This window comes from Columba livia, chromosome 2, assembly GCF_036013475.1.
Source record: "Columba livia isolate bColLiv1 breed racing homer chromosome 2, bColLiv1.pat.W.v2, whole genome shotgun sequence".
Lineage (NCBI taxonomy): Eukaryota > Metazoa > Chordata > Aves > Columbiformes > Columbidae > Columba > Columba livia.
The window spans coordinates 108920568-108941255 of NC_088603.1; the positions used below are offsets into that span (position 1 = coordinate 108920568).

Below are 20688 nucleotides of genomic sequence, written 5' to 3' on the forward strand. Positions count from 1 at the left end.
GCAAAGCAAGAGTCTAGATGTGGTTTTGATAGATTACACAAAAGCTTCTGAAAGCATGTAATGAAATGGGAACCCAAAAGCATCTGGAATTGGGGAGGGAAGTGTATTAGCTACGACACACCAGTAGAAGTGGAGATGAAAGCACTATGAAGGACATGTTAGGTGACTTCTTGTCACCCTTCCTCTTCATTGTAACTTTGCTTCTATTATTTGCAAAGCTGAGACACACTGAGAAATGTTAATTAGTGACAAAAGAAGAAAGCCTACCTCCTATCTACTTAATACAACAACTTGAAATTACATGGTCAGGAGGAGGCAAAAATTAATTTCCCAGTTAAAACTGCACGTTTTTTTTGAAGGAAATAATAATTTTATGTAGACTGAGCAAACCTGCACATATTTCATGTCAAAAATATCTCATTTAAAGTATCACCAATATAGAAACAGGTACAGGGGTGAAAGAATACATAATGGCACTAAACATTGAATGTGTTGGAAATTCTTCAAAAGATAAAAAATGAAGGTGGCTTTAAAGAAAGAGCACTTTCAGAGACATGTACAATTCCTAAAGACATTTCCTCATGGAAAATACATTAAAGGTAATGGACATAAATGCCATTCACTGCAGCAAGAGGCTGGACCTGAGGGAATTATACAGCAGGACAAAGCAGAATTTAGCACTGAATTAAGCCGTAAACACAAATGCGGATGTGAGAAAACCTTTTTGTTGATCAGACCATGATAGAGGAAAAGGGTTGAGAGCATATGGTGACAGTAAGCTATACCAGAGAGCGAATGCTGTCTAACTGGGTCTTGGGCAACGCTCCAGGACTGGATAGGAAGGAGACTCCTTCTAAGTGTCAGCCTTTAGATAGACAAGCTGCATAGTCAGGGTGGATTGGGAAGAAGCTACATGCCCGTTGGGTCACTTTTCTCCTGACATATAAAGAACTAGTTTTCCTATTGGCACGCCCACAATACATTGCTTCAGAGCTTTATAAGCGTTAAATGTTCCTAAAGAGTCACTTCTGGTAGTTATTTGAACACATCTTGAGGCAAGAATCTATATTTTTTAAAATTTGTTTTTCTGCGATGCCAACAATGTTACAAACACATACTTGTCTGGCACACATATCACTGTGTTTCTCAAACTTTTAGCTCATCTGTCCTTGTCTGACCTGGCAAAGACCAAAACCTCTGTCTTCTCACCTACTGTGTGTGACCTCGTGAAATTCATTCTGACTCCCAGAGAAACCACTACTCACAGTATGAAAAACACCAGACTATCTCTACCACTGCTACTGCATTTTATGTCACATCTTATGCCCCATTGTGCCTCCAGATCAGCACGCACACATCCCATCATCCCACCTGCCATCTCCTCCTTTCCCTAGCTCCTCTCCAGCCTTTGCCTCTCTTGGAGCTGAGTCTGCTTCTCAGGTAAGGGTACGTTAATTTGACTTGCAATGCAGCAGAGAGATGGTTGCATTAGTGGGGCTTCCCTCTCCTACTAGGCTCCAGCAATCTAAGAAGCAGGGTAAATTCAGCCTGTTTAGAGCTAGCTTGAGACTACCAGCACTATTGGACCAGTTTCTTTCCCACTGTTCACCCACAATTTAGTCTCTCAAATTGCTGAACCCCAAAGACCATCAAGCAGTATCCAGTGTACCTGTGTGTTAATCAACAGCAAGCAATAAATTCAGTACTGTGGATGACATGATTATTTTTATTTGGAATATAGACTGCAGACCCTGTAACATGGTATCATGTCCATTAAGCATGGCATTCACAAATAACATTCAGAAAGAAGAGGAATAGCTAAAATATCATGCAGACTTTATCTTTTGGGTCAGGCTCCTAAGTAATCTAAGCAACACTGATATTTAGAAGGCTGCACATCTGTCCTATTAGGTACAAAATGCTCCAAAACTCTTTCACTGGACTCCTCATAACCCAAACACACAGAGAAATTAAATAGGGGTTGTCCTTATAAAACTGAGTCAGGCTTTGTGCCAGCTGACTCGCAAGCATTGTTTGAAAGATTAAAATAACACATAATTGCACCAGCTCTCTAAATCTGACCAGGGCTCAGAGGATAAACGCCTTACCTCATTACGTTTAAATATTCTATCTCAATCTGGTTTAAAACAGAGCAGAGGCTGCGAGCTGCCAATCTGCTGTACTGTTAAGAGAACAGAAATACCACTACAGACTGGGCTGTGGGCTCCAGTAAAGAGCAACACTTAGTATTTGGCTTTCCTTTATTGTCCACTGCTCCTCAGCTCACTCGCTTCCAAGGATCAACACTTCACCCAGTATGACTGCACGTCAGCTCTGATTGAAATGATCCCTTTTCTCAGCAGACAGCGTTTCTGTGCCCAAAGTGCCATGTCATTTATCCATTACAGACCACATTCCTGCTGCCTAATTCATGCCAGTGGCTCCCACTGTCACCACTGAAGAGCGCCAGCCAAACCAGAGGCATGCCTATCTGAAGCACCCTCTCAGAGGTGAGTCATGCACCCCTCATTTGACTCTCAAATAGGTGGAAGATACATCTGTGTAAAGGAGAGTCAGAGCCAGCTGGCATCAAATCAAAGATCCTTTAGCTCTGGTAGGAACAGAGTCTTTAAGGAGCCAGTTTAAGATGGGACAGAAGCCCTATGAGAAGCCCTGGATAGAAGCCCCAGCATCACTCTCTATTGCTTCTAAATTACCAACACACTCAGGACATATAACAAAGGAGACCTTTTTGGCAATTGTACAATCAATATCAGCAAGGATTTCATCCAACAATTAGTCTAAGATGCCCGTGTGTCAAATTTCCCATCTAATCCAGAAACATCGCTCTGTATGGCTTTCCTGACCATTGCTTACCTCTTTTAACTTGTCCAGCTCATTTTGCAGTGTCTGCTTGGATACTTCCACCTCGATGATTTGCTGCCGAAGGATTTCATTTTCATCTTCTGCTTTAACACGTTTCTCCTCCACACTCTCCAGCTCATGGTGCAGTCTGACAGAAACATCTTTGGCTACCTGGTCAGAAGAGCACAAATGCATGAAGAGGATCCCTGAGGAGCAACAGCTACAGTATTTCTCCTACAGCAGGAAGCACATTACAGCCCTAGACAGCTCAGAGATTTTAAATTCAGTTATGAGTCTGTTGATGAAAGACTCCAAGCCTTTCAAGTACCAAAATGAATATCCATTTCTAATACAGAAATCCAAGATGAAAATACATTCGATTACCCATTTCCAGCTCTTTCTCCACATTAAGCTAAGGCAGTGTCATGAACAGCAGGACGAAACAAGCAGATACCAAACCTGCACATCAAAGTCCCAGTATGTCATGTTGATAAAAAAGAAGATGAGGAATTGTGCTGTAAAATTGACAGGTCATCGATCAAAGCTGCATCCGTACAGCAGTCTCATCCACCTGAACTTGCTGCTCCAGCAGCAATCACAACTAGGCAAGAGTGACATGAAAGCACAGAAGTATATGGTATCTTAGGTTTTCTGAGGCCAGCCTAACTAGCTGGAATATTTACTCCAAAAACATTTGGAAAGGTGATTCATCATGCAAAATGATGGATTACTGAATCACAAGTCAGCAAAAACAAAGCAAACAACCTAAAAAAAAAGACCTCAATATTTCTTTCACTCAAATCTTTGTACAAGATTTTTACTGAGTAATGTATCATTTCTATCATGATACAGTTATAATTTATTTTCTATCATAAAAGAGAAAATAAGGTCTGACATTTTGAGAAGTTTGATGGCTTGATATGTCACTGTCATTTCCACTTCTGGGAACCAATTATTCCAGTTTCAGAAGGTTTTATGTTTTGCATTTTTAAGTACAAAATGCTTAATAATTCTAGTGGTAAGCAGTCCCTCTCTAGAGAAGATATTTTCAAAACAGCTACAAAACAGCAATATTAAGGAAGACAAGTAAAGCTAGATAAGCACCATGCCTATACAAAGCTTAGTCTTGATGGAAACATTTCTGAAAAATATACAAGTTTTGGCATGAACACAATTTTTACAGAAATCTGTGTTTTTATGGGCATAGCATTTTGATTGTCTATTTTGAGTGTCTAAATGTTATAACAGCCTGCTCCTGTTATGATTAACTTATTAGGCACTAGGACTAGGGGGACTGGACTAGATGATCTTTTGAGGTCCCTTCCAATCCCTGACATTCTGTGATTCTGTGTCATGCAACTTTGACTAGATTTTTTCCAGTTATTTGGCATAAGCAAGAAGTGAAAAGGAAGGAAATGACATGACTTGGGAAAAGCACATCAGGTTTTGTTTATACAATTTTGCAAAGCTAAGGTTTTCTGTAAAACCAGTAAAACAAAATCCTTTAAATCTTTCAAACGCACAAATGCAACTTGACTGCATTTATTTCATTTTGAATGTAAGCACATGCTTTTTTAGTCACTAAAACATCTTTTTATGATGATAAGCTGAATATTTGTTCTCTACAACAGAAGAAGGAAATTGGTCCTGACGTTTGGATAACTACTGCCTGTTTCGTGTGGCACCCTGCCTTCCATTGCAGGGAGCTGAATCCCCATTTCCTCTCTTTTGCTGTGAATATAAATCTCTCACCCACCTTTAAATCTTGTTCCAGGCTCCTAATGAGCTCTCCATCCACATGGCCTGTTTGTGCAACTTTCAAGCTTTTCTGTTCTGCTTTCCTGAGACGATATTGCAGAATACGGCAATTCTTGTTTGCCCGGTCCAGCTCTCGACGGAGCTCCTGCAGCTGGTAAACATCTTCTTCTAAATAGCTGTCACGCATTTCTTCCATTTCAGCCCGAAGTTCATCCAGCTCATCCTGTGAGAAGTCAAAACAGTGCTCCATCATACCTCGAATCTCCCCCGTGGGAGCAAAATAGGAAACATGCTCACTAGGATACCATATTAATGAAGTGATACAAATTGAAACATGGAGCTCCAGAAGTCATAGGAACAGAAGTTTTATCCCAACATTGAGTAATTATGCTGAACTAAATCAATGAATACTTGTTATATTTCTTATAATTGCTTCAATAATTAAAAACAGACCAGATGCTTGTCTGTCTCCTGAAACTGGTAACACCTTCCTTTCACCATCCCTAATTGAAACAAGAAGTACATAATACTTTGGCATTATCTGACCCGACCCCTTGCTTTGTTCAGACTACTGTAAACCTCCTCAAACAAGTATCTCAACATCTCTGTGTTATGTGCCTTTTTAACAATGAGAACTTCCTAAAAATAAAATTGTCCCTTGAAAATTTTAATGAATCTTTATGCCAAATACCGAATTGCTCCATGGGAAAATGTTGTCTCATCTGAGCCTAGCACCGTGTACATCCTTAATGACAGATAGTTGGATGTGAGGGAAAGTGGGTTTCAGCTGTGTGCACGCACATTTCGATAACAGGGCCTCAGGGACAATATAAAACCTGTGCCCATGGGAATTACCTGGTCATTCTTTTCTGGGAATCATGAACTGTCCCAGTTCCACATCACACCATGAGCGGTACATGTGCTCTAAAGTCAGATTTAAAGATTTACGGCTGAACAGGATAAGCTCTATCATTCCCTTTTGTTTAATCTGTGCATGACTGAAGCTCCAGAGATAAAACTCTTATAAAGGTCTTCCACGCTCAGGGGTACAAGCCATTAAACTACTGTGTGAGAGGAAAACTATGACTCTAGTAACTTTGAACAAAGTTGGAAAAAAAAAAAAAGTCAATAAAGAGAGCCAGGAGGAGTACATTTAAAATGAACTATTAATTTTTAAATTGTTTTCTTTAAAATTGAGTTTGATATTACACAGACCAAACTTTCTGTGCAAAACATAAATAAGATTCAAGCAGAACTTGCACCAGGGCTAGCTGCACTGTTACCTCACTTCAGATTTGTAACAGACATTTGAAATACCAAGGATGGCTGCAGAGTATGTCACACTTGTATCAGGTGGAGGAGACAGTGCTATGGTGTTAGCTCCCTTGACAAAGCGCCCTCCCGCAGCCTGGACTATCCCTGTCCACTCCCTCCATGAACATGCCCACCTCTTGATAGCCCTCTCAACCATTGCCCCTTCCCATGGTCTAACTGGATGGCTGGTCATGTTTCTGCCCGTATTTATCTTGCTCCACTTGAGCTTCAGTAAGAAATGAGGGACAGATCTTGCTTCTGAGCACAGTCCTGACCAAAGGAAGATGTGTTGAACTTCTTTAGCCTCACTATTATAGTTACTTTTGAATTATAGTGTTACTCCTACTAAAATCTTATCCACATATAAAAACTACAGTATTTAGACAGTGGTGTTTTAACTTCAGTTAGCTGAAACAGTCTAATTTTAGGTAAGAACAAGACTTATTATCTCTAAAATGACCATTCTGGGCTCAGCAGCAAGGCTTTTTTCCATTGGTGTGGTCCTCCAAGGGCTCTACACAGTTCTCCCTAGATGCTCATAAAGGACAGTCAGATTTTCTCACAATCCCACTATAGCACTATACATTCTTAATATATTCAGATTCCTGCTATAGGGGCATCCTGGCCCACATTCTCCCTGGGACAGCTGCAGGAGCAGGATATCTGTGAGGATGGAGGAGCAAAAGGGTTATTGCCCAGTGAGCTGGATTACACTCGAGCCATACACTGTCTGAAAAGGAACAGAGCAAGCACAGTAACAGAAGTTACCCTTGCAGCAATGACATCCTCAGAAGATGCAAATACATTAATTAACCACAAACAGCAGACTGCAAGGAAGCAAACGAGCTCTGCAGACCAAATCCAGCAGAATTCTTCCAAAACAATTCACAGTCCAGGCTGTACCTACCCCTTCTCAGGGTACGGCCAGATACTCAGGCCAGTTTAGAGCTAACACACTACTGAAGGTTTGATGAGTGACTGATACTTTTTTAAAAGGAAAATATAATAATATATGCTTGAGTGAACTGGGGAGAAGGCCTGTTTTTCTTTGTAATGTACACACATTCTCAGTATGATTCACATTTATAGAGGCTTCCAAGAGGTAAAGTAAAAGTTTACCCAGTAAAGATAGACATGCAGAAGTAAAAAGTCAAGGTCTTAGAAAATGGTTAGAGAGGAGCTGTGGCTTTTGAACCTAAGAAAAGGAATATAATTTTGCATTACGTGTATATAACTAGGTATTTTGGCTAAAGTAATCACACTAAAACTACACTCTTTACCTGTCAGAGCTAATATAGCCCTCTGGAATAAACAGGACCAGAGTTATTGCTTAGGGCTGTCTGCACACTCAGGAGATGAATCTACCTCAACTAGATTTAAGCTCAATTAACTTCTTAATTTCATCTTCAGAATGCTAATGTTAAGTTAGATTAATAGTTTGGTTGTAAACTGAGAATTTTGAAAAACAAATCCACAATAAAGGAAACCATCTGTCATCACTAAATTAATGGGATCTAGTTTACAATCTGATGTTTATACTTCAAGAACTAAGCAATGGCTTTTATGTACTAAGTGGCCTGCAAAGAGCAATTATAATGTTATTGCTCATCTTTTAAACTTGCTTCTTATCTGTATCAGGTTTTTAAATTACTAAATCTAGTCAGCTTCTAAAGACAAATAATCCACAATATTTGACCTCAAAACATTTATTACAACCAAATTTGGAAAGTGAAACTCACATCATTTTAAACAACCAAGTCCCTGAAACAATCATCCCATTGAAACTGAATATTTGCAAATCCTCACAGCGGGCGTGGGGAGCTGTCCCAGCCTTAAGAGTCACTGTATCTCCATTTGAGACTTGAATCCAATGTCTTTCCTCCCACCAAAGAAGTTCCCTGAAGAGCTGCGAGCATTAACATGAGCTGTATTTCAGTGGATGGGCCTGTCTTTTACTTCCAGGAAAACTGAAGTTTTCTTCATCTCCCTTAATATCACAACTCTAGCCTTGCAAGTCTGTGATTTTTTTTTTTTACTCTTGCGCCCGATTTTGGTTAGAAATTCACAATTCGCTTTTCTGTAGTGCAATTTTACAGATAAACTAAAATATGGGGTAGTATCAAGAAACCTGTACTTTGAAAGTGTCAGTTTTGTTTTTACTGAATTGAACTTCTTTTCCATGCTTAATTTCTTTTCTACTCCAAAAACCTTCATATAAAAATACAGACTGTGTCCTGACCCCTTGTATTTAGGAATATAGCATCCTTTGGATGAGCTTTTAAACACAGCAACATACATGCAAATACAGTGACAGCACAAACAATTTTGACAGGAGAAGGAGCAGAAACCTCTCCGTATGGGCTGTACACAGCACCAGCTCACTTTCTGCTGTATTACTGCAATGCCTGGGGCTCGGACCTACAAAGTCTGTCCAAAATGGAGGAAAAACCCAAATAGGACAGTTTACACTAAAGACATAACCTTGCTCTCGACACAGGCCACAAAACCAGTGGCAAGGGTGTAGATGCTTCCAGCTTCTAACAGCTTATTCTCCTTGGTAGGTACTCATGATTCTGCCATAGACACTGAAACCTTGTGTTAGCATCTCTCAACTCATAGCTGTTACAATCACACCTACAAAACCAGGACAGCTTAAACTCTTCTTCTAAACTGATGTGTGCACAGTAAACAAAAGAAGCTACGTTAGAGACCCAGGGAAGTGGAAATTACAACTGAAACTATGATGGTCCTACTTACTAAAGTGGTAATCCTACCACTTTGGAGGAAAACATGTCAGTCATTAGAGAAATCAAAGGTAAAAGCAGCAAAGCCAGAACCTTGAAAATCCCAGACTCAGTAGTTTGCAAAAAAAGATGCTTTGGCTCTGAGGCAGTTGGAAATACTACATAAACCTAATTCCCAACCTCATTAAAATGTATTGTTCTTATTACTATTATTGAGAGTGAGAATTAGAACTCTTTTCTCAAGAGGTGCTTTTATTCCATGGACTTTAATATTGTAAAACTGAAAAAAAAAGATCAAAATAGGCACTTAAGAGTAATTAAAACTAACAAGTAAGAAAGCAGCCATCCTTTGTGCACCTAAAAAATTGAGAGCTTGCTCCCATTCTTAAACAGGGAGGACCTACTCCAGGATCCTAAAGTGGCAACCGAAATTTGAAGGTTAAGTGTCAGCATAAGAAGCTTCACTTTGCTGTACATTCCTGTAGGGGATGAGAGCCTCCCTTTGACCCCTTTTAATTTCATGGTAATTATGTTATTACCTTCAGTAAGAACAGCATCAGGCAGAGAGTCCTGGAAGAAATAATATTGTTTAGGAAAAAGCTAAACTGCTTTGCTTTCCAGATGTCATCCTGGTCATGAGAAAGAACAAATGGAAGTACAGGAAAAACAAAAAAAACCCCAAAACTTCCTAACTGGCAGCTCTTTCCAAATTTGCAATAGAAATCCAAGTTGTCCCTGAGTCTAACCACATATGGTTTCAGGTACTTGGCCCAAATGACTTCCTAAGGCCAGCCACTTGGGGTCTAATAGGGTTCACTCATCTGAGATTTATGCAGTGGCTGTATAAACGCAGGGACACACATAAATAGCTGTTCCTTCTCCAGGATCCGCCTAGACTTAGTGCAAAAGCAAGTGAATTAGGATTCCTTGTTGCCATGTCAGTATGCCAAGCCAAGGTGAACTGGCTGAAAGAAAAAGCCGGTGTGCAGTTTACATTGCTGTGTAGCCCAAATACATACTGATGGTGTCATTTCATGTCTGCACTGTGCAAATTGAAGACTTGCCTGTCAGGAGAAAAGCCATTATCTCATTAATACCTTTACTGATGTCATGCCTGTTTATTATTGATTTAATTTAAGTATAATTAAGGGTAAATTATAGGAATATACCTTGCTTAGGATTCTTGAAAAACAAAAAACAAAGGGAGAAAAGGAGTCAGGCCATGCAGCTATTACACTGAGTCATTACCACTGAAACGACCAGGAATACTTACACAAGTCATGGGCTGTGTCTACCCAACCAGTATGGCTGAAATCCATAATGAGGTTTGAATGTAAATTTTCCAATCAGCCTCAACGACTGTGCACTCCTACAGCCCACAGAGCACACAACAACTGGATTCCTTCTGAAATAAAATAGAGACCTACATTCCAAGGGTGCACTAAATGTGCTTCATTACTCTTGATTCCTCTGGACAATTGTAAAACACATGCACGATGCAGATGTTTCTTTCAAGGGGCCAGACTAAATACAGTTCAAGATAAGACCCCTAAATTGCATATAAAGAAAGAGATAGAGGCATCAGCACCAGCTGCGTCTAGGTCTGCCTGCTGATCTACCCTCACTGAGCTGAATGACTGGCTAATACAGAAAAAACTCTTAATTCAGAGTGTGAACAGAGACTAAAAACTGGAACCCAACCATAAGTAAAAAAGAAAAAACAATTTTTGAAAATTACTATTATGGAGAAATTCCATGCAGAAAATAGCATAAAAGACATATGGGTACTGGATCCATTACTATGCATTTATTACATATATTACCAAACTTAAGATCTTTAGGCTCCATTGAATTAGAACACATCAGTGTCCAGAAGTTATACACAAACTTAGAAACATCTGCAAAATAGGAAGACAAAAACATACAAAACCAATAAACTGTGAAGCAAATGTAAATGAAGAATGAAATTCAATTGTCTATGTAAAAAGTATTTATTAATTTAGCCAAAAGTCATTCTTACAGATTGTGCCAGTATTTTTTTCCAAATAGAAGGTTATTATTATACATTAAATGAAATGAGGGGAGAATGAGGAAGGAAAGAGGGGTGGAAATTACAGTGGGTAGCTGCTACTGTGCTGGTGAATCCAGAACTTCTGGAAAGTCCTTGATAAAGCTAAGATTCATGAACTGTGATTTTATGTAATCTCTGTTTTCATATTTTAAATATCTCAAACTGTCTTTATGTGGGAGACTCTGCTGCTGCTACGGAATAAACACATCCCCCATATCACTTTACAGCAGTGATGCAGCAGAGATAAATATGCTCTAAAAGGCTTTTGGTTGGGAAGAAAGCAACGACCATTATTTTTGCCTCTTGCAAAATATGCTAATGAACCTAAAGTCTCTGGGCCTCTGATATTATTGATTAGCTCTCAAACCAAACTACTTGATCAGTCATCCAACGTTGCTTGAAGCTTATGCACAAAACAAGAAGAGAACTGAAAAACCGTAGGGCCACGAGCACCTGTTGACTTCAGGGCTGGTTTAAGTTGGCAGGATCCAAGAGCAAGAGCAGTGTCTGGCAGCTTTTCTGTTTCATTCAAGCATTCGCCCCAGTATTGTTTCTAAACGCTTCCTTGACTGGGGCAGCTGAAGCCCTTCAAGCAGGCATCTGCCTGGTGCAACACTGATATCACCCACTAAGGGCCACCAAGGGAAACTATCGCCTGGTGCATCACGCAGCTAATCCCCTCCAGCCTGTGCAGGGGTTGACAGGGACACAGCTGGGGCTGGGCTATTCTTCCACAAAGAGACATTTCCCTCTGGCAGCTGATTGTCCCTCTGGCTAAGCCACTGCACGCGGGTTTTGTGCCCCAGGCAGGGTTATCACCCCCGTTCTCTTTGGGACCAGCAGTCACCAGGTGGCAAAGCAGCATGTCAAGCAGAGATGGGGGGACAAGCTTTGTTTTGCCAACCCCGGTAACCCTCACTAAACAGAAAAAAATTGGTCCCATCACTTCGCATCATTTTTACTCTGCAAAACTCTTTGACGTACACAACTCCCTGGCAGGTTAATGAAAGAAACAGTGCTATTACTCCTCATGAGTTCATCTCAAGCCTACGGATTCAAAGATCTACAGTTTCAAGGGAGCCAACAACTACAATGTAACCTCATATGACAGGCACTGTGATTTTAAACAAAAACAAACATCCTCTATATGTTATCAGACTGGAATAAGGGGCCTGGGGTGGCCCCTTATTCAATTTATATCCAGCACATGACATAGATAAAAATGAACGTAGAAAGAAAAAAGACAAAACAAGATAAACAAGATGCTTATCTAATAAATCCAAGACAGCTCAGAATATATTTTTGTGCTAGTCCACACTGTAACAGCATTTCTGGCATGTTGAACTTACACCAGCACATGTACAAAGAGAAGACCCAGTAAAGCACAGCAGAGCAAGCACCCTTTTTGTTTTAAGGGCTGTATGAAGTGTTACGCTTCATTCAGGATGCTGCTTTCACATTGTGGCCATGAAGGACATAAAGGAAAAAAGGGCATGTGTCATGACTAAAATACCACTGCTGTTTTTGTGAGCACATTTATTTCATGAAAGCAGTCTGTATTAAACTTTGGCCGAGATAAAGCAAGAACATTTTCCGTTGCTAAATTTTGGGCCCTCTTTCTTAGGATCCCTCATCCTTTAGAGGGATCTACACCACAAAGACCTTCTGTCAAAGTTTCCCAGGACTCACATAGTGCATCATACTTCTCTCTGCTGGAGACTAAAGTAATCCCGAAAATAATCACTTGTGTGGGCCGTATTTTGCTATTATTAATACTAACAGGACTGACTAGCAATAACTAAAACTTTACCTTCTACTAGCACGTACCGATGACCTCCTGGCCCACAAAGCCGGACACCACTACATAATTTCTCTCGTACACCTCAATACATAAGTGATACCTTTAAAATGCTGCCGTGGTATAACAGTGCTGCCCATAGGTAGCTGAAATAAAGTTACGCAAGAAATACATGAAACTGAAATTAATGATGAAATTTCACAGAGGCAGTAAAATAAACACTTTACAGTGAAAACACTTTGCCTCAACCACTTCATCTACAGGCTGAACTTCACAAATAGTTGGCCACTGCTGGAGTCTAAGTCTCACCTAAGGTAAAATCACAGTCCCTGAAAATATATAAGGTGATAACTTGACACCAGGTTGAGATTTGGTTCATAGTATATGAAGTCTGAAACGTTTGCAGCATCAGCTGTTTGCTCTGGAAAGGCCTCCATGGAGCAATCTGGGAGACCTTCTAGCAATTCTTGAGTAGAAATTAAAACAAACAATTGTGTTTGTTTTGTTTCTCTTAGTAGCCCTTTAATTGCCAGTTATCTTTAGCACTAAGTCTATGTATATGATGTATGTATATGTATACACACTATGCTCTATATTCCAGACCCATGAAAAATATGAGAAAGACCTTCCTATGTGAAAGACAGATTTCCCTGAAATGGGCTTTAACCCAGCAGGAAGGGATAAGGAGCGGTGAAAGCTACAAAATTTGGCATATGTCCACACTCAAGAAATCAACAGCTTCTTCTGGGATTTATCTAATAATTTGCCTACTTACAGCTGACAGCTTCCCTGTTATCCTTTAGCCCCCTCCAGTAAAAAATACCAACCCGATACCAACCAAGAGAACTGTGTTGTAAGAAACACAAGGAACAAATCCACAAGTAAACAACTCCCGCAGTGCTGTTGTTTTAATTTGCAGAAAGTTTTTACAGGTTTCCTTAGAAAGGAAAATGGAGTTTGGGAATTCTCCTGATAACTTTTGCACCACTGGGAGGATTCCAACAATTTCAAGAGCGGAGCAGAACTGCTAAGACTTGGTGCACCCAGGTGGCCAAGGAGAGCAGACAGACCATGTACTCATGACCCTCAGAAAAGGTGACACTGTGAGCTCGTGGCTTCCACTGGAAGTCAGCTGAGACACAGAGCCCCAAGAAACCAGTCTGTATTATCCTACTGGTCTCAGAAATACTTGTAGCCTGAAAAGGTTATAGTCCAAATCAAAGAAAGGTTGGGACACAATTGCTGTAGATGATGAAGACATCAAGGTGAAAGCCCTGAAGGCACTGTTGCACAGTGTGAGAATTTTGAAATTATGTAGAAGAAATTTCTTTACCTAGGACTTGCCAATGTCAATCAGGTCCTGTGGTCAGAAAGTCCCTAAGGTGGGACAAATGGTGATCAGTCCTCAACAATTCACAAAACCTTTTTTAAAAATTTTGTTTCCCATAGTTACAAACTACTTTCAATACGAAACAGGATGTTTAACAGATTCTTCATAATGGGGTAAAGTTTCAGTACTATAATTGTGCAAATCCCGTAATACAAAGAAATGCTCCTGGGCTTTTGGCCTCCATGATTTCTGACAGAAATGCCAGTTTACCTACTCTTAAAAGCAATTCCTATTATGAAGTCTGATTTCATTACATCTCCTCTTGTTTCTGGGCTGTCAAGTACAACGGAAGCCTCTGATAAAGGTTCTCCATGCTGCTTATTTTTTATAGACTATTACATTTCCTTAAACATACTCCAGAGTCTTCCATCCAATGAGTACTATAAAAGCTTTGCTATGTGGCAATAATTTTTATTGGTCTAGGTCTGTATCATCCTTTTCTAGATGACCAGCAATGCCCACAGTATTTCAGGTACATCCACTGATCTGTATAACAGCTACAGGTCTATAAAATATTATAATATTTTATTTGATATTCTATGGTCAGTTCTCACTGAAATCTGACATAATTTTTGCCTGCAGTTTCACACTGAGTGGAGATTTTCACTGTTCCTGTTCTCATGATGTTCCCAAGTTAACCCAACACATTTTAAACCCAGAAAAGTGCATACTCAGTCTTTCTTATCTCTGAGTGCTTCAAATTTTCAATATTTAGATTTATTTCCCATCATCTGCCTTCATTTTTCACTCATTCCTTGGGCATTAAGTCTAAAATCAAGTTCTGTCTGGTCTTTGCTGGATTTGGCTTAGTAAAAAAAACCCTTAATGTCATCTGAAAATTTTGCTGTATCATTGTTCGTTCCTTTTTCCAGTTCATTAAGCAGCACCAGACCCAGCAAAGAACTTTGCAGCACCCCTGCTGTTAACCTCTTGCTATGATGAACATCATTTCTTGTCCCTCAACCAAAACCTGTTAGCAAGCCCAGTCTATATCTTTACCACCCTCCTCAGTTCCAAGGTTATACCCAACTCTAGTCCTCATCTGAACAAAACTTCAGTGGATTTCCACAGTAATTTTGCTTGGCAACAGGGTGTTTACAAAATCAGAGAACAAAGATCGTTCTCACTAGCAGCAGAGTCAAATGGTACAGTAGCTGCGGTTACATGATTATCTCAGTTTATCTTATTTATAGATCTTTATGAATGTAGCCTCTTTGCTGTGCCAAAAGATCAGATGGTAAGTGCAAGTCCAACTAAAAGTTCCCGCAGGTCAACCCTGCTCAGAGCACGCCTGAATTTAGCTTCTCTGTTTCTCCAAGGATGAATGCACATAGATGTACTTTTCTACCTCCAAGAGGATGCAATGACACGTTTTATTGCTGCTATTGTTATTCTATTAGTACTTCACAAAGAGTGGCTTCCATTTCCAGTGATAAAGTAATACAATAAACAGACAATATAACGTTGTCATCCTTTCCACGTCAAATGAGGGAAGCAGTTTTGGCTTTTTTTAAAGAGTGATATTGAGAAAAAACAGTTCCTGAAAAGCAAAGTCTTGCTAAGCAGTAGAGTGTTTGTGGTGTTTTCGGAAGAGTTGGAGATTGCTAAGCTACCACTACGATAACCAAACATAACATTGCCACAGTACATGTTGCACCGGACTACGTTCACCCAGCCTTCACAAATCGGGCTTTTGCAGACAACCGTAACCACACGCTTAAGTCCCTTATCTGCCCTTAAGCCGTGCCACGGCTCCGCTTTTCGGGGCAGCGCCGAGGCTCCCGGATGGCTCTCCCTGCCTCTGTTTCTCTCCCTCGGGTGAAATTGGGCATTTGTTCCGACGGCGCTGGGCGGGGGGGAATTCAGGCTGCGCGAATCCACTCGCCACCCCTAGTGCGGACCCCGCAGTCCCGGGGAGCAGGGGGCTGCGCCGCTACCGCTGCCTCCCCCGTCCCCTTCCCGGGCGGGGACCCGCCAAGGCCGGGTTCCGCGGGCGATGCTTACCTTGAGGTACTCGTTCTCCGACCGCAACTCCTCCACCTCCCGCTGCAGCTCCTCCGGGGCCGCTGCCGGCGGCTCCCCGCGGCTCGGGACTCGCCCCCCGCCCGGGGCCGCGGGCAGCGGATCCCCGCGGGGGCTGGGGGGCGGCGGGACTCCGCGCCCGGGGCCGGTGCGGGGCGGCTCGGCGGCGGCGGGCTGGGCGGCGGGCGGCTCCCGCTCGCGGTCGCTGGAGCCGGTGCCGGACTCGCCGTCGCTGCTGGCGGCCGGGGCCAAGCGCTGCTCGTCGGAGAGCGGCTCGGAGGGGCAGTCGGAGAGGTCGGAGCTGCTGTCCGTGTGGCCGACGCGGGCCAGCGTCGTCGCCGCCGCATGGCCGCTGGCTGCCCCGGTGACCCGCTTCCCCTTCCTCCCCTTGCCGGGCGGCGGGGTCGCCTCGCTGCCGGGCTGCCGCCCCCCGCCCCGGCCGCCGGGGCCCGGCTCCGGACCGCGAGCCGCCCGCTTGGTGCAGGGGGCGGCCTTGGTGCCCGCCCTGCCCGCGGCGGTGACAGCGGCGGCGGCCTTGGCCCCCGGCGCGGCGGGGCGGCGGGAGAAGCGGCCCGGCGCCGCCAGGAGCCCCGCGGCCGGCGGGTGGGCACCCGGGTGCGGCGACGGGGGCGCCCGGCTGGGGAGGCCGGGGGACTTGGGGGGGGCGGGAGGCGGCTTGGCGGCGGCGGCGCGGGGGTGGAGGTCCTTGAGAAAGGGTCTGGCGGGCGACGGGGCGCGGTGCAGCCTCTTCTTCTCGGCGTGCGGGTGGTGGTGGCCGGGCGAAGGCGGCGGCGGCCGCAGCGCGTCGCCGGGCCCCGGGCCGGGGCCGTTCAGCGCCTCCATCGTGCGAGCCGGGGACGGCGGGGCGGCAGCGGCGGCCGCGGGGACTCCCGGTGGCCGCAGGAGCGGCGGTCCCCGCGGGGCGCAGCAGCAGGACGGGCAGCCTCCTCCAGCCTCCCTGCTCGCTCTCTCATCACTTCTGTTTCTCCCAGCCACAGCCCTCACACTTTTCTTTCTCGATCCCCCTCTTCCTGCCCTCCCATTCCCATCTCCTCCTCCTTCTCCTCCTCCTCCTCTCTCTCCCCGCTGCTCTCTCCCGAGCACTGATTTGTTTCAATAAAACGAGCCCAAATCCCCCGGTGGCAGCCGTCTCCTCCTCCTCCCTCTCCTTCCTCTCCCGCTCCCCTCTCTGCCTGGCTCAGCTTGATGCAGCTCAAGTTGTGATGCAGCCCGACGAAAACCTCCTTTTCTCCCCAATCCGAGGCAAAAACGCGTTTCCCGGCTGCCTTCGCCTCCACCCGCAAGTCCGCGCTCAGCCCATCGGCGCCGCTAACCCCATGGCTCGCCGCTGCCCGCAGCCCTTGCTCCGGCCGCCGCCGCCGCCGCCTCCGCCCGGCTCCTGAAATAGCCCCGCTGCTGCCGGGGCCGCTCCGGCGCGGCGCTGCCCGCCTGTGCGCAGGATCCGCCCCCTCTGTCAGCCAGCCAGGCTGCTCTCCCTGTAAACTACTTTCCTCGAGCTGCCTCCACGCTTTATTATAGGGGCGTCTCTGCCAGCCGCTTCCTATCAGAAAGCCTCATTTGGGAGGAAATTTTAATTTCCGAGCCATAAGCTGCATACCGTTGCCCGTGTACTCTTTTCATTTTTTTTTTTTTTTTTTCCCCGAGCTAAGACTAAATGAAAACAGTCTTTTCAAAGATTCGCAGCAACGAAACAACAGCCACCGCATTATCTCTGTGCTTAAGGCTGACACAGGTTCACCCAGAGGCAGGTCCGAGTATCCGAGGGAATCGGCAAGTTCTGAGTGTGGTTAAACTACAAAAGGCCCGGACCCATCCTTTTGCAGCACGGGGATGTGAAATTACAGCCCTTACATTTGAAAAGCACCGGGAGATTAAATGAAAGGGAGGAGAGGCTCAAGCGTGGGAAAGAGGCACAGCCTAATGGGTAAAGCAGAGCAGCAGCAGCCGGGATATTTCTGACTCCTCCGCTCGGGCACAGACGGACCTTGGACAAACCGCCGTGGCTCCCTTATCTGTCAAACGGAGGTGGTAAATGGGTGCTTAGCTCATTAAATCCTTGTGAGGCCCAAGTCACCTGCTTCCGAACGGCGGTGACTGCAACGCGCCCCGGGGAAGGGCAGTCCCGAGGGGTTTTTTATGGGACAGCACCCTGGGGAACTCGGAGTCCCCTGCTCCGCTCATGTGGGCCCAAGGTATTACCCCGAAAGGCAAAAGCCCCAGGTTGTCACGGATGACTGCTGGAGCCTGAGGGTACCGGGCTGTGAGGGTGGCCAAGGTAAAACCGGCCGCTGGCTCAGGCAAGTCCAGTCGAGGTCAGTTTCCAGGCGACTTGGGGCATCTGAAACGGCCCGGGCCGGTCTGCCGGGGGCTCCTCGTCCCGGTAAACGAGGGGAAAACTGATTTGTCCTGATGAATAGCAACATGGATGCTGTCGCATGAGTATGCAACAGGTACTCCTTATTTTACAAAGGCTGCAGAGATGCAAAAAAACCCCACAACATATTCAAATCAGAGCTCTATTTACAAGTCTCCGTGAGCGAGGAGCAGCTCCTCAGCCCCGCCCCGGGCAGCGCCAGCCGGGAAGAGCGCCGTGCGGGCCGGGCTGCGGCGGGGCCGGCTCCAGCACCCCAGGGAAAACCGGGGCTCGGAGGCGGACCCTCCCGGCAGGGCAGGGCAGGGCGGTGCGGTCCTTCCCCAAGTGAGCAGGAGATGAAAGGCCTGCTACGGGGCACTCAGCGAAGGGATTTGTTGCTGCTGTTGGGTGGGGGTTTTTAATATCTTGACAGATTCAGCTTCTGTTACTGCTCACAGTTCTCCCCCCCCCCCCCCCCCCGCCCTGGTTCCCGCATCCAGATGTGCTTTTCACGTCGCACGGCGAGATGTCCCTTCTGGCAAAGATCGCACTTGTGCTGCCGGTCTGTACATCTAGCAGAGCTACCGGGAAGACTTCGTTGGGCCAAGGCCTTTAGAATGCCTACAAAATATTCCGAGGAAAGGAAAACAACAAACCCGCTCACGGGTGTAAGTCCCCTCGTTCTCCCTCCGTGTACAACGTTAGTAATTGTTGATTGTGTGAGATAACCAGTCTACAGAAACCATATGAAGCGGCTCAGGTAGACTTCGATTTAGAAGGATGACTTATGAAATATAAACTATTGTTACATTTTAATGACAGCATTTGTGTCAGGCTATCACACATTATAGGTCTTTCCTACCAAGCTGTTGTGCTCTTAGTTGGGGGTTTATTTGCCAATAAGCTGCTGCTCAGTCCAAGCAACCCTCCTTTTCAATAATGTTTGAGTGTGAGAGAGGTGGCAGTTGCTGTATATCTTCCTGAGAAATAATAATTATTTTGGAAATACTACTTATTATGGATGTTGCCCCAGATAAGAGATATCAGAAAAGTTGTTTTGCCCTACTATATTGCCACTCTCACTTGGTTTTGGTTATAACTTTCAAGAATAGATGGGAATTCCAGCTTTCCCTGATAGATTTGCAATGTGTTCTATTCCTGTGATTGAAAGGGGAACTGCTCTGTTATAATTTACGAGTAGCCTGTTTTGACTTTGCCCCATGAACAGAACAGTTCAATTCAAAAAGAAAATGAAAGGAAAAAGTATAGTTCAAGATAAGCCACTTTTCTACAAACAATAGCTGAGAGACAGTGCCAGGCTTCTTTGCACAGGAGGGGAAAAGAATTCGGGAGGTGAAAAAAGGAGCATATTCACAAAAGGCTGGGAATTGTCTGGGAGAATTAATCTGAGACACCAGAGTGCCTGACAGAGTCCAGTTTCCTGTGATTACCTTGTAAATTTTACATTGCAAATACATAAACTAATATATTTTTTGCTATTTTGTGGGTGGGTGGGGTTTTTTTTCCCCACTAAATGCTGTTTCAACTGCTAAATGCTTTATTTTTAATATGTCCTGTTATATCATTGTGCATCACTGACCACAAGCTACTAAAGGCAAAGAGGACAAAATCTCAGCCTGACTTCTCAGGAGGTGCCCTCACTGAGTGGACCCTCAGAATAATTATAGAACCCTGAACCCTGACATGGCAGGGCAACCTCAGATTAAAAATGAGACTGGAGAGTAGATACCTCTGTAAACATGTATCCTTGAATTCTGTGCATCTTGCTCTCACTGGAAGTAAGCTTCATTATCCTTGCATCCAGAGGCAGCACCAGTTTAACTAGGCATCTTAATGAAGTGATTTATTTACGTTGATGCTCAAGCAAAATAGCTGTGGAACTGAAAACATGCAGCAGCAAAACACATTGGACTGAGATGAATATTCAGTCACACTAAGATCCCTTTACATTGTACTGGCAGTATAAAGCATTTAATAACAAAGAAATGCAGCTTCTGCAACCCTCGCTGGGCACGTGCCCGGCTGGGTGCAGATGGCAGATTTGTGTGGTGTGAGACCAGCTGTAGCATTTTGGCTGCGTTCCTCTGTCCTGTGCTGTCTGTGCAATTCCATTTGGAGATCTGTGCAAAAGTGGTGTAAATAGACACGGTGTCCAATGAGAATAAGACCCTAATATGAAAGCTAAGTACATACCACAGAAATCTCCATTGGGCTAGGCAAATGCCCAGTAAGGATTACTGATATCGTATTTCTTACTTATTTATATCAAAACATTTTTTCCTTTACTTAAAACTCACTAATGGTTCTCACAGGAACATGCAAGCACAGACT

General features: G+C 44.2%; 1 protein-coding gene across 15 annotated transcripts in view; it reads right to left on the reverse strand.

Moving 5' to 3' along the window:
* Positions 1–17453, reverse strand: part of MTCL1 (microtubule crosslinking factor 1) — a 108570-nt gene extending 91117 nt beyond the window's left edge. For 6 of the 15 annotated variants that reach the window (XM_065053172.1, XM_065053162.1, XM_065053159.1 and 3 more), the window contains exons 1-3: positions 15945–17450; positions 4622–4846; positions 2878–3036 (exon numbers count right to left, since the gene is read on the reverse strand). In XM_065053172.1, coding sequence (XP_064909244.1) covers positions 2878–3036; positions 4622–4846; positions 15945–16805 — 1245 coding nt within the window. In that variant the 5' untranslated portion in view covers positions 16806–17450. Of the gene's footprint in view, positions 1–2877; positions 3037–4621; positions 4847–15944 lie in introns of all 15 variants that reach the window. The other 9 variants (XM_065053170.1, XM_065053164.1, XM_065053161.1 and 6 more) reach the window with 4 other exon arrangements.
* Positions 17454–20688: the final 3235 nt, after the last annotated feature.